General features: G+C 40.7%; 1 protein-coding gene across 1 annotated transcript in view; it reads left to right on the forward strand.

The window, feature by feature from the left end:
• The first annotated feature begins 390 nt into the window (after window positions 1-390).
• Window positions 391-13,929, forward strand: part of Itih2 (inter-alpha-trypsin inhibitor heavy chain 2) — a 34,463-nt gene continuing 20,924 nt past the window's right edge. The window contains exons 1-7 of the mRNA XM_051194831.1: window positions 391-572; window positions 1,718-1,792; window positions 3,228-3,260; window positions 4,668-4,837; window positions 8,694-8,798; window positions 12,342-12,504; window positions 13,605-13,712. Of these exons, the coding sequence (XP_051050788.1) occupies window positions 492-572; window positions 1,718-1,792; window positions 3,228-3,260; window positions 4,668-4,837; window positions 8,694-8,798; window positions 12,342-12,504; window positions 13,605-13,712 (735 nt within the window). The 5' untranslated portion in view covers window positions 391-491. The remainder of the gene's footprint in view (window positions 573-1,717; window positions 1,793-3,227; window positions 3,261-4,667; window positions 4,838-8,693; window positions 8,799-12,341; window positions 12,505-13,604; window positions 13,713-13,929) is intronic.

Raw genomic sequence — 13,929 nt, forward strand, 5'->3', positions numbered from 1 at the left:
AGTCATCTCTCCAGCCCTCCTGCTCTCATTTAATTGAAATAATTTTATCTCCAGGCATTGTCAGTTTAGGTCTTCTTCCTGGGTTTATTCCATAGTGTAGCTCCTTCCTTAGACCTTTAGAAATAGTGATAACTATCTTCATGTCTCTCTGATTTTAGGATAAATGAAAATCAACACATTCAAGGGATGGGTGCCCAACCATCTAACCCTGGGTCTGACCCTGACTCTTCCCTGCAGCCCAGGGACTGCTCCTGGCTTTGCTGTTTGAATAACCCTCACTGTCCCTTCCACCCCCACAACTCAAGTTTGAGCTCCAGAACAAATATTTGTTCCGAACTTGAGCAAAGTTAGAGCACTCTCTTCTTTTTTCTTCTTTTTCAAAAAGAACTGCTCTCCTCGACAGAATAAAGTTGCTGGGAACTTGTTTCAGTAGGAGGAGGATTCTCCCCAGACCACCCACTCTGGAGAACTTGGTACAGTTGTCCAGCAAAATGCAGCGACTCACGTGTGTTCTCATCTGGCTATTTCTTTTGGAAGAACAAGCCTTCGAAATCCCTACAAATGGGTCTGAAGTAAGTACTTTTGTGGGACTCAGAGCTATTGACCTAACTAAATGGGCTACAAATAGCTGAATGTTATTCCTATTCAATGAATTTTTTCTGTGTAGAACAGAAACTTGGGGGAGCATTCATCAGACATCAGGAGCCACCTGTTATAATTATGAGATGCATTTACCTCTTAAGACATTATCAGGCTTTTGCATGAAATTTAAGTCAAGTTCAGTGGTCAGATATCCTGTTGTAGCATATATGGGGCATAATTGCCCAGTTTTTATATAAAAATGTGTGTAACAACAGACCTATGGCAACGGGATGCCATGAGAATTAAGAGATGCATGTAAACTACCAGGCGCAGCACACGAACTAGTGCTTCTCAGTGATTGCTAGTGTTGTTATATAGAAATACTGTCCTTACTCTTTTACTCAGTCATTCTCAAAGCATCATTGTCTTTTGTGCCTAAGCAAACAATTACTTCTGTAATAAGGACACTTTTTCTTCTGATGGAAAGAAGGTGGCAACACAATGGAAAAATGGCAGGAATGGCACCCGTGGGTTTCATTCTGCACTTGAGACCCTCTGCCACCCCAGTGTAGGATAAATCTTGAACTGGGCCATTCTTAACATCACATTCTTAATATCTGTGCCAGCAGAGAAACATGTATTACAGGATTATCCTAGAAAATACCAAAGAGTGGATTGCACACAAAAATAAGAAAGAAAAAAAACTGTGTTTTCAGGAGGAGAAAAATCATTCTGCTTAGAAACTATTACATTTTCCAACACTAAAAACCACAAGAAACATGTCGGAAATCTCAGATTGAAGCCAAAACACCCAGATATGTTTGGGTTTTTTCAGTAATTTCTAAGCAGCCTTCTTTTCCTATCTACATCTGTCCAGTCCCACGTGATTAATGCTCCCTTCCTCCATCCAAGTGCTTTTCCAGGCACTTCTATCATTACATTACGTGTCTGTCCTACCATCTTCAGGCACACTCAAAGTTGAATATATATATATACATATATATGAAATTATTATATTAAAATAAGATAGTCCAATGATAGAGGAAAGAATATAAAATAATATAATGAATGTAGGCTGCCTCTTTTCCTGTAGATAATTTTTAAAAGAAATGTACATCCTCAACTATCTTTTAAGTTCGCAGAATATGACAATCTTGTGGAACTGGCCCCAGACAACTTCCCATTTGTGCAAGAGAATGGAAGATACCAGGTACAGTAAACTCTGTTCCAAATAGTGCAAATGTGTGAAAGAGGTCATGAGGAGAAGAGGTAAAAGGTGACTCTTTATTTTCTCAATAATTTGTTTTTTTCTATCAGAATAGTCCAGTATCGTTACACTCTTATGGAATATTATCAAGGTGATGTACAAAGAGATTTTCACATTATTTTCCAGAAGCTTCTATCTTTAAAGGACACAGTAAAGCCTTCCACTGACCATTTAGTCCAAGGAGACCACTTTGGTCCAGAGAACTAGACATGCGTGAGGGCCATATCCTGGGTGCTCCTGAGAAGAAACAGAAAAATCTCCTAATTCATGGGGATGGGTTGCTCTGACATGCCAGCCAGGGTTTAGCTTCTCCCACACAGAGCCTACATACTGAGAAAGGAGATATTTATGGAAATAACACTAAGCTGAGAGATGACTGGCTTTGTCTGGGAGTGAATATTTGACTTTCCAAAGTCCAGCTTTTATAGATCAGTAATATTAAAAACCCAGTAGGCAGGACTTTGTGTTAGGATTTTTATCTAGCCTCTGGTGTTAAAATTTAGTTATTAAACACTGTATCATAATGTTGGGTATGGTGGGACATATAATTACAGTGCACTGGAGGCTAGGACAGGAAGGTTGCTGTAAAACTGAGGCCAGCTTGAGCTCCAGGACAGCTTGGACTAGAGTGTCTCAAAGACAAATGAACAAACAGAAACCCCCAAAAGACAATCCTTGACCTTGGGTCACACAGCATCCACTAAAATATCAGCTCACATATAACAATGAACTCATTTTCTAATCCCTCAGACATTAAATGTTTACCCATAACTCTTAAGCTGCTTACCTTTCAAAGACAAGGGTGTCCTTTGTCCATGCTCACAGGACCTGTGTGTGACTAATCATCCAACACAGTAGGTAAGTAAGGACATAGAATTTTCAAGGTACCATTCACTGTGTGTGGCTCCAGGGCCAACAGTGTAGGAAAAACATCGAAGCCCCTGCTCTCCTGCAGCTTAGTCTAAAAGCAAGAGGCAGTCTTTAAACGGTTCCACACATAGGATGGATTATTATGAGAAAGGTTAAGTGCTCTAAAAGGAAAGTGCATGGTAGTTTGTAAACAGTAAAGAAAGCTAACTTGAGGCTCAAATATTTCATGGAGAAAGTTCTTCCAAAGTTTTGACTTGAAAGGTTTAATAACATTCTACCATAGAGCAACATACATCCCAACAAAAATGGCTGAGAGAGTTGTTTATAGAAACTGACAGGTGGGAAAATCATTTTCCATAATACTCCATAGTTGTGCCTTACTCCAATGAATGACTTATACCATGGTCTGGAAGGAGCATAACTCTCTAAGACCATGGGATTTTGTCTTGAGGGAGTAAGGCTCAAGTGGCTGAAGAATGACTTGTCTCTCTCTGACTTTCTTCCACAGAGAAGCCTTCCTGAAGAATCAGGGGAGATGACTGTAAGTTGGTTTCGGTTGTGTCAGGGATTGGTGTGTGAATGATTTTCCTGTTAGTTATTACCTGGGAATCAATTCAGGTGACTCCTTTGTCTCTGTCACTGGAAGTATCGACCTGACTTGTGAAACTTTGCCTTGCCCAACTCTGTTTGGAAGTGCTTCTGAAGCTCAGCTTTGACTAGCACAGGGCAGGTGTCACTGCAGGCTGGAATGTCTTTCCCATCTTCTCAGGCTTTACTAATGATAGAACTTTATCACCAATGTGTATTTATCCTGACTTAATACCTTTGACTTAAAACTATAATGCCTGATAGCCAAAGAGTGGCTATGAAAAGCCACTCTCAGGCAGCACGACTCAAGTTCCTAAAAGGTTTAGGGTGGACCTTCCTGTCACAAGAAAACACCCAATGGAAGCAGGTTGTGGTGACTTTCTTCCCCATGGAGCAGGGGTAGGGGAATGGGGGTAGGGGGGATAAATACGACAGTCTGGATTTTATCTTAGCTTGAGATAGGCTTGGAGCTAACTAGTTAGAAGCATTAATCCTGGAGAACAAAATCTGAGGGTTGAGACATAATGATGAAGTAAGTAAATCTTGGGGAAGAAAAAGCAAAATCTAACAGGTCACATATTGCCATGGGTCTGAAGGAACTTGCAGCCCTCAGGAACATCCTAAAGGAGATATTCTTCATGCCTGGCCTGTGATCATCACTGTTTTGTTGTTTTGTTTTCTTAAACTGGAGCTACCTTCAACCCATAGAGGAGGGAAAAAGAGGTTCAAGGTATTATTAAACAAATACTTGAGTAAAAGTGTCCTGTCCAGGACAATTCTGTTCACTATGTGCAGGCTTCACTGTTCCCTTAGCTTGTTTTATTACAGATAAAGAAGCAAGGGATGAAGGTGTAATAATAATGGATGAGACTGAAGGAAATAGGTTGCATTATGGAGTTTGGGGATTGCATACAACAGCGCCCCTGCTTGCATTTCACTCTGAAGACACAGCCAGGCTCCTCCTTTGACCCTGTGATCCCCACCTCCTCTCCCTAGTTGCAACTCTGCATTAGAAATTATTTCCTGAGCTCTTTCACCTATCTTGTTTCCCACATCCATTTTCTATTTCTATTCTAAAATGATGGAAATAAGGGGGGAAGCATAAAAGGAAAGAGGAAGGGGAAAAGAGGGGGAGAGAGGTAGCACAAAGAAAAAGAGAAGATGCATCATAACAGTGGCCCATCTCTTTCTGTGAGGTATTTCAAGGAGTTAGAAGATTACTTAAGTATGCATGAGTCATGTATTTACCAACTACCCTAGAATTGTTCATAACAAGTAAAATGGATCACTTGCAACATCATATACATAGTACATTACGTGGTATTTTGTTATTACAGTTATGCTTTCTTGCCAATTTCAGGATGATGTTGATCAAGTAACTCTTTATAGCTACAAAGTCCAGTCCACTATTACTTCTCGGATGGCCACCACTTCCATCCAGAGCAAACTGGTGAACAATTCCCCACAGTCCCAAACTGTCATGTTCGATGTTCAGATCCCCAAAGGAGCCTTTATCTCCAACTTCACCATGTGAGTAACCTCTGTAGAACCAGGGATTGGATGTTCCTCTGTCTTGGCATCAAAAGCCCTCTGGTTATAATGGATCTTGGTGGTATACTATCCTGGCCGTTCTTACACTCAACTATGGCCCTACTTTGTGTCTCTATGAGATGAGCTGGTGTGTGTGTATGTGTGTGTGTGTATGTGTGTGTGTGTGTTCATGTGTATGTGTTCGTGTGTGTGTGTGTGTTCATGTGTGGTGGGCAGAGGTCAACCTTGGGTGCCTTCCCTCACACACTGTCCTTTTATTTGATACAATATTTTCACTGGCCTATAACTCACCAAGTAGGCTAGCCTAACTGACCAGAGAGCTCCAGGGACCCAGTGTTTTTTATCACTAGTGCTGGGATCACAAGCATGAGTCACCATGCCCAGTCTAATGTAGGTCCCCAGCATCAAACTCATATTTGCACAGCAAGCACTTTACTGACAGAGCCAACTCTCCAGCCCTGACCTCTCCTCTATAACATGCTGAAGCAGATATAAGACTCTTACTACAATAGCCACCTTCCACTTACGCACATTTCTATGTGATTTCTTCTAGAGAGAGAAATACAAGAATCTTAGAGTTTATCATATGAGTATGTTTGTCATAAGTCACTGCTGTGTGCCACACATTTCTTTGGGAGGAAGGAGTTGAGAACTAGTCTCATATCCAGTGTTTGGATTTCTCTATGACATCTCTAACAAGTGGGTTATAAAGACTAGACTTGACTTTTTCCTTAATCATAAACCCACTGCTTCCTGAGGCAATCAATTCAATAGTTGACAGCTCTGTTAGAATTATTTCTTATGCTTCATTTAAAATTTTTCCCAATGACTCTGTTAGTCACACAGAAGTTTTAAAGCTCTGCTACAAAGAGGCTATTGAAGTGCTCATGGGTGAATTGGCCTCCAAATAATTAAAGTAGGAAGCAAGTGAATACAGATGAACTAAGATTAACCTGATATTCACAATGAATGATGTTGATGCTTTCACGATGGCTGCATACAATTTGCTTGATATTTTTATAATTTTGAAATTTTTCTTAATAAAAGAAGTTAACTACTCTTCTATCATTCATAGCTAAGCCCATTATCCATTTGGAGCATTTGTATGTTGAAGCTAAACAATGTTCCCATAGGTGGTTCAAATGGTTGTCAGTCACCAGGACATCTATGTGGCCACCCACACAATGTTCACATTGGTCAGTGTCACTTTAGACTACCTGGAACAGGTATATTGTTCTGCATGCAACATTGGATTTCTTTTTTCTCAATTAGGACTTTAGATTGAATTATTTCTCATTTGCTATTTTCTTTTATACACCAAGGTAATCAGTGGCATTTGTCAATGAATAAAATTAAAAGGTAAGTTTGAAAGTGTTTTGAATTATAAAAATTGTAAATCCAACTGGGTGGTGATGGCAGACACCTTTAATCTCAGGTTTCATAGGGCAAAGGCAGGCAGATAGCTGTGAGTTTGAGGTCAGCCTGTTTCTACAGTGTGAGTTCTAGTCAGAGCTATACAGATAAACCATGTCTCAAAAAACAAAACAAGATACCAAAACTCAAAATCTGTAGGTCCATTTTAACTATATATCCTTTTTTGAATTTTAAATTGTATTTATGTATTTATTGGGTTGGTGTGTGGTGTGGTGTGTGTGTGTGTGTGTGTGTGTGTGTGTGTGTGTGTGTGTCTGTGCATGTCCATGCCTCAGCAAATTCATGATGGTCAGAGGACAACTTGTGGGAGTCAGCTCTCTCCTTCTACTCTACCAATCCTGGGAATCAAACTCAAATCACCAGGCTTGGTGACAAGTGCCTTTACTCACTGAGCTATGTCAACATTTCCTGTTAACTACATTTTCTAAAATGGAAATTTTTAGATATATGAAAAATGGATTATGCACATTGGTATCTTCTGACTTGTCTTAAAATTTTACATTTTTTGAGAGAGTATCTCTATAAATTCCATCCTGCCCTCATCCACTTCTGCTTCTAAGTGCCACCATTCCTGGCTTCTAGAACAATTTGTGTTACCTCTTTCTAGAACTAAAGGTGAGGGGGAAGTTTTCTAGAGTGCTGCCATGTGGCACCATGTGTATAAATCATGTTTTAGGCTATTCCAATAAATTATTGTAATTAAACCACATAATTAGAATTTATTCTAGGTATTTGGGAGTTCAGTTTTGATTCATTCATTTTCTTTCCCGTCTTAAGGCAACAAAAGTCAACACCATGAAATGTGCATTTATTTTAGTTTGCCTTTACTTGGGTTGAATTTATAGATTGAAGAAGACAGAATGAGATATATGGATGCTTAGGATTATCCAAAATATTATTTCAGATTAATCAAGAACCTAAACACAGGGCTAGAGAGATGGCTCAGAGGTTAAGAGCACTGGCTGCTCTACCAGAGGTCCTGAGTTCCATTCCCAGAAACTATATGATGGTGGCTGACAATCATTTGTAATGAAATCTGGTGCCCTCTTCTGGTGTGCAAGCATACATGCAGGCAGAATAGTGTATACACAATAAATAAATCTTTTTTTTTTTTTATGATCTCAAAACATCACAGTAGAAGATGGGTGTGTCTCTAGAGACTTGTTCAATGTTAAGTCTTTCTATGATTTGATGGGAAGACTCATGTCCTTGGGTCTAATGTCTTTCATGTGAAATGTTTTTCCAGCCTGTACGCTTACTGGGGAGGAAAACTCTTCAGGGATGTCATCTCTCCTGTTGTGGCATTTCTAGCGTTCGTGATGTCTTTCCGTCAATGCCAGTGGTCCTTCCCAGTCACCAGAAACTTCTAAGTGTTTTCTTCAGGGGGTTGATCCCGTTAAAGGACTATTAAGTTAAAATTACAGAATTCTATTCCTCCAAACACCATTACTTGGTGAGAATTAAGTACAAGCCAATTAAGAGTAAGATGAATAGAGGCTAAAAGTCAAAGAGAAGCAGGGAATCCCCGAGAGAGATGTTAAAGAGACAAACAGAAACTTTTAGGGGGATTCATCTGGGATCTCCTCCATCTTTCCACATTGTTTTCTATCCTTCCAGGACAACATCCCACCCTGTCTTAATTGGTTGGCGCTGCTATAATTAAGTACTACAGACTGGGTGGGTGTAAACAACAAAAATATTTTCTTCACAGTGTAAGAGGTTGGAAAATCCAAGATCATGGTGCTGGCAAGCTCAGTGTCTGTGCAGTCTCACTTTCTGGTTGATAGATGGTTTGCTTATAGCTGCCTTCACACTGCACAAAGAGGAAAGAGAGCTTGGACTTCACTTTTATAAGGGCACCCATCCCACTTGTGAGGGCTTCTCTCTTCTGGCCTAATTGCCTTCTAAATCTGTTACATTGGTGCTGGGGGTGGGGAGGATTCAATCTACCAGTTTTGGTAGGATACCCTCATTCTTTTGCACCAGACTATGTTTAATTCTTAACTCTTCAAAGAATGATCTGATAAAAAAAAAAAGAAAGAAAGAAAATGAAAACTCGGTAATGAGTAACTTATCAGCCATCTCTCCTAGGTACCTGCCACATTTAAAGGGTATATCCACACCCCCATTCTTCACCCAAAGAATATGACTTGAATATGGAAATGTTTAAACACAGGGTAGTACATGAGATAAATGTGGAGAGCTGGAACACGATTTAACTTCTCCCAGATCAGTCAGATAGAGAGTCCTGCCTATACATTACTCAAAGAGAACTCATCTTATTTCCTACAGATTCAAAATGATCGTTGCCCTCGTTCACGAAATCTAATTGATTGCTTGCTCTTTGTTAGTTTCTCTAAGACGACTAATGTGGCCTACTGTTATCTTCCGTCTATTCTAGGACTGTGAATGGTATAACATTTACAAGCACCATTAGGGAGAAAACTGTGGGCCGAGCTCTTTATTCACAGGCAAGAGCAAAAGGCAAGACGGCCGGTTGGGTGAGGTAAGGACTATGGACCAGGGCTTACCATCTTCCTGCGTACCTGCTTTCCCCTTGCCCCATTCCTCCCAGGACACATCAGACTCCAGAGTGCCTCAGAGCCTCGGAAAATGGCCAAGTCCAACCTAGTATGATAATAGAATTAGACATTTCAATGCCTGTTTCCACAAAGACCTCTTTTCTATCAGTGAGGGTTGGAAGTTTTACATAGGTTGTTTTTATATGACTTGTTAGTAGATGGATGTTCTGTAAACAAACTCCTTTCACCCTGAAAAGTATAGAGGCAAGAACTATAGAAATACTGCACTGCTGGTCTTGTTACAGAATATACACAAACCTAGAAAGATGGTTCAGTAGTTAAGAACACTGGCTGCTCTTCTAGAGAATCTAGATTTGAGTCTCAGCATCCATATGGTTACTCCCAACCATTAGAAACTCAAAGTCTAGGGGATCCAATTCCCTCTTCTGGCCTGTACAGGCACTACACACAGGTGGTGTGCACACTCACACACAGGTAAAACACTAAAACATGTAAAATAAAACATATCTGAAGGAAAGGCTTGGCATTTATTTTTAATGATGTACTCTAATTTATTTTTATGGGATATGGCATTTAAAGCATTAATTACAAAACACAAATTCTATTGTATTTCTCCTTTATATCTTATATATGACCTGCCTGGAAAAAAGTAGCCTTTGGGGCCAAGGGAAATAGCATAGTCAGTAACGTTCTTGCCTTACAAACACAAACAACTGAGTTCAACACCATAAAACCTCTATAAAAAATATGAAATGATGGCATACACTTGTAATTCCAGTGCAAGGGAGGCAGAGGCAAGTAGATCCCTGTAGCTCACGAGCCAGCCAGCCTATCCTAGTTGAAAAGATCTAAGTCAATGCAAGACCTTGCCTGTCTACACAGTGAGTGGTGGTGCTTCAGAACAATCCCTGAAAGGCTAGAGGATGACTCGGAAGTTAGGAGCACACACTGCTCTTCTAGAGACCTGAGTCTGATTCCCAACACAGCGAGTGGCTTACAATGCCCTGTAACTCCAGCTCAGGGGATATGATGCCTTCTTCCGGCTACAACATATATCTATATCCACTAGACATACATATACACATAACTTTTTAAAAGTCTTTAAAACACGCATCTGAGGATATTCTCTGGTGCACACAAACACATTTACCTTCATACAACTGAGCATACATATATACATACACACACACACATACATACACGAAAATGTGTAAAGTTTTAAATAAAAGCAAGCAAGCCTTTCTATTCAAAGCTTCAAAGAACTCTTCAGCATATCATTTACTCCTCATACCACAAACCTCCTCTTCTGGTAAGTTCTACCATGTTTCTTGTCCTTTGCCTCCCCTTCTCCATCACAAACTTACCTGTGGTAGAAGTTCCCTTCATTTCATTCATGTAGGGTTTTTAATTAGCATAATACATTGAATGTCAGCTCTACACCCAGTTCTATTAGAGGCAACATAAAAACAAGCATTGTCAGGCTCCCACAGCACATAGACAGGAAGCAGTGGCCACCCCATGAGGATAGTGGGAGAGAGCTAATGAACCCAGAAGCATTTGACTATCTAATGTGTACTTCTGTAGGAGGGGTCTATAAAATGCTCAAAGAAGACTAATAGTTCAGTTGAGTCCAGCCAGATACAGAGTTCAGCTATGTGTAGGAAGGAGAGAAGAAAGTCCAAGCAGAAGTGACATCTCCAGTACAGCTGTGTGTCAATCATCCTTGGGCCTTTGTGAATCCTTGCACTATCTTTCTTGTGTTATTTTCTTAAAGCCAGTTCTATGTTTGTAGCCCAGTCTGGCCTCAAACTCAAGCTCCTCCTGTCTCAGCCTTCTAAGTTCTGGGATTATAGTCTGCACCACACACCTGGTTTTCCTTTTATCCTCTTTATCACTCAGACCCTATTGTCCACTCACTTGTTCATCCCACAAATGGCTTTGTGACAGCATCTTTTCTGGACACTGGATGTTTATCAGGGGAACTAGAACTTAACTTCCAAGCCACTCATTGTATAACTTGACTTCTTTATGTGTGTTCTGCCTAGAAAGTTTGTACCAGGCATATTCAGCTTTTTCTTCTACTACTGAATATCCTGTACTACTTCCCTGACACTGAGTTAGCTATTCATGCACAACCTTACCTCCACTAATTTAATTATTTAATTTTAAAAGCCATTCACTCAGATGTGGGGGGCATACATCTCATAACTTGAGGCAGAGGCAGGTGTATCTCTGTGAGTTCAAAACCATCCTAGTCTACATGGTGACTTCCAAGTTATTCAGGGCCACACAGTGAGACCTCTTCTCCAAAAAATGCACACACACACACACACACACACACACAAACAAACACACAAACACACACACGCACACACACACACCATTCATTATTAGTCTTAATGTTGGATTCAACCTCGCTGGAAACTCTTTCTGCTCCTTTTTAAAACTCTAAGCAAGTGCCTCAGAAAGCAACCATCATACTGGATTTGATATTGATTTACATCACACGAAAACTCACAGAATCGACTAACGTGGGCTCATAAGAGCTCACAGAGACTGAACCAACAACCAGGGATTCTGCATAGGACTGACTTAGGCACTCTGCTTGTATGTGACAGTTGTATAGCTTGATGTTCTTGTGGCTTTCCTAACAGTGGGAGCAGAGGCTGTCTCTGACTCTCTTATGGGCTTTTGGGACCCTTTTCCTCATACTGCATTGCCTTGCTCAGCCTTAATACATAGGGAAGTGTTCACTCTTACTACAGCTTTATTTGCCATGCTTGATATCCATGGGAGGCCTGCCCTTTTCTGAATAGAAACAAAGGAGGAGTAGATGGAATGGGAGGGAGGGGACTTGGAGAGAGGAGGGAGGGGAAATTGCAGTTGGGATGTAAGATAGACAGACAGGCAGGCAGGCAGGCAGACAGACAGATTAAAGTCAAAAGTGAAAATAGGCACTATACTGGAAACACAGACTCAATTTTATAAGACACTGACATTCATTCCTCTGAAGACCTCCCAAAATATAACAAATTCAGCCTAAGTCTCTGAATGCAGTGTAGGGAATAAGCGCCATCTTTGGAGATGCCTAAGCTTGTGTTTGAGCCCTGGGTCTACAACTGTGAAGCATCTTGAGTAGGTTTCTTACCCTCTATGAGCCTCAATTATCTGAAAGTTGAGGGTAATGACATCAGCTAACATAACTGCTGTATCAAAAATGATACAGGGTAAGTTCCTCGAAAACTAGTACCCAACCAAGGGTCCTTTGGTCAATGACCCTCAAATCAGTGAGAAGTTTAAGAAATAAATAAATAGGCCAAATGGGAAAGATTAATATTGTTGGTTTGATTAAATTTGTCTCCAACTTGTCCTTTTCTCTGGTGTACCAAGTTCATGAACAACTGAACAGGTGTGATAAACCAGAATAAAGATAGAACTCTGTCTAAATTTTGTGTCTTGGAACTCCTTCATGTGTATGATCTTGTGTTGGGGTCTCCCACATCCAGGAGCAGAACTCTTGATATGGAGAACTTTAACACCGAAGTAAACATCCCCCCTGGGGCAAAGGTGCAGTTTGAACTTCATTACCAGGAAGTGAAGTGGAGAAAGCTGGGATCCTATGAACACAAGATTCATCTGCAACCAGGAAGGCTAGCCAAACACTTGGAGGTGAGCCTGGGTTTATACTGTCAGCAATAGTACATATCTCTGCTTTACTCTTGTTGCCATGGCCACTGGTGGTGTTGATGTCCTTACCTCTGAAAGGCAATGTAGTATACTAAAAGATTTGGGGTTGGAGTCAACCACACCACTTCTTTACAGGTACAAACACCAGCTTTCCTTATGTGCGCACCAGTGTACTGGTTACTATAACAAGTTATCACAGTGTAAGCTAAAACAACAGAAATCCGTCCTCTCACAGTTATGCAGGAATCTGAAGAGTGTGTGCACGAATTGTCCGCAAATTGAGAGGATGAATTAATCCTTGAGAATTTTTAATACCAAGCTGAGAGTGTAGAACACAGACTGTTTCTTGCTTCTAGTATCTGCCAGGTGCTAGCTAGCATCCTTGGCCTGTGGCCATTCTACTCTAATATTTTCTCCTACTCTGAGAATCTCAAATCTCCTTCTGCCTTCCCCTTACTGGATTAAGATCTGAGTAGCAGAAGATGGTTGCCCCTCAAGATCCTTAACTTAGTCACATCACCTGGGAGAAGGTGATTCTAGATGCCTGCTGAGGACTATCTTAGTTATATTAACTGATGTGGTGGGGACATTGGCTGAGCAGGGGATCCTGGACAGTGTTAAATGGAGTTGCGTTCAAGTGCAGTGGCTTGTATTTGTCCCTCTCTGTTTCCTGGTTGGGAGTAATGTGATCAGCTTCATCATGCTCCTACTGCCTTCATTTCACCACCATAATGGACTTGTACCTTGAACTGTGAGTGAAAACGAACCCTGTCCCCCTTAAGTTGCTCTTGTCAGAGTGTTTTATCACAGCCACAAGAAGAGAAATGAAGTTGTCCATCCAAACCACGGTCAGGGAAAATAAATCCCGGGAGGAGTGAGGTGGTAGAAAGATATGGGGTTGCCAGAAAGGAGTTAGTCGCTGACCTGAGATAAATCATATACAGGTAATTTTCCAGAATGACAGTGGAGCCATGTTGGAGAAACTGGGAGATGAAAAAAAGCATCAGAGGGCTCAACAGTAATTTTACTTCCTGCTTTAAAGGTCTTCTAAGACTTGATGCTGTCACCCTCCCTCGTTTTAGGTGAACGTGTGGATTGTGGAACCTCAAGGGATGAGATTTCTTCATGTTCCTGACACATTTGAAGGCCATTTCCAAGGTGTTCCAGTCATATCCAAAGGACAGCAGAAGGTACCTGATGCATTGCACGTTGCCAGCTATCTAAGTAGTCACTAGGTCCTGACTCTTTCTCCTGTGCTCTGGGTAGTGGTCTGAGAGGACGTCAAAGGCTTTTTCCTATGAAATATAAATATAAAATAAATATAAAAATTAAAGTAACACTTCCAGTTATGTAATTTAATTTTGGAACCTTCTATTTTCCAAGTCATCTACTTGATCAGTAGTTAGA

The sequence above is a fragment of the Phodopus roborovskii genome, unplaced genomic scaffold (genome assembly GCF_943737965.1).
Source record: "Phodopus roborovskii unplaced genomic scaffold, PHOROB, whole genome shotgun sequence".
Classification (NCBI taxonomy): domain Eukaryota; kingdom Metazoa; phylum Chordata; class Mammalia; order Rodentia; family Cricetidae; genus Phodopus; species Phodopus roborovskii.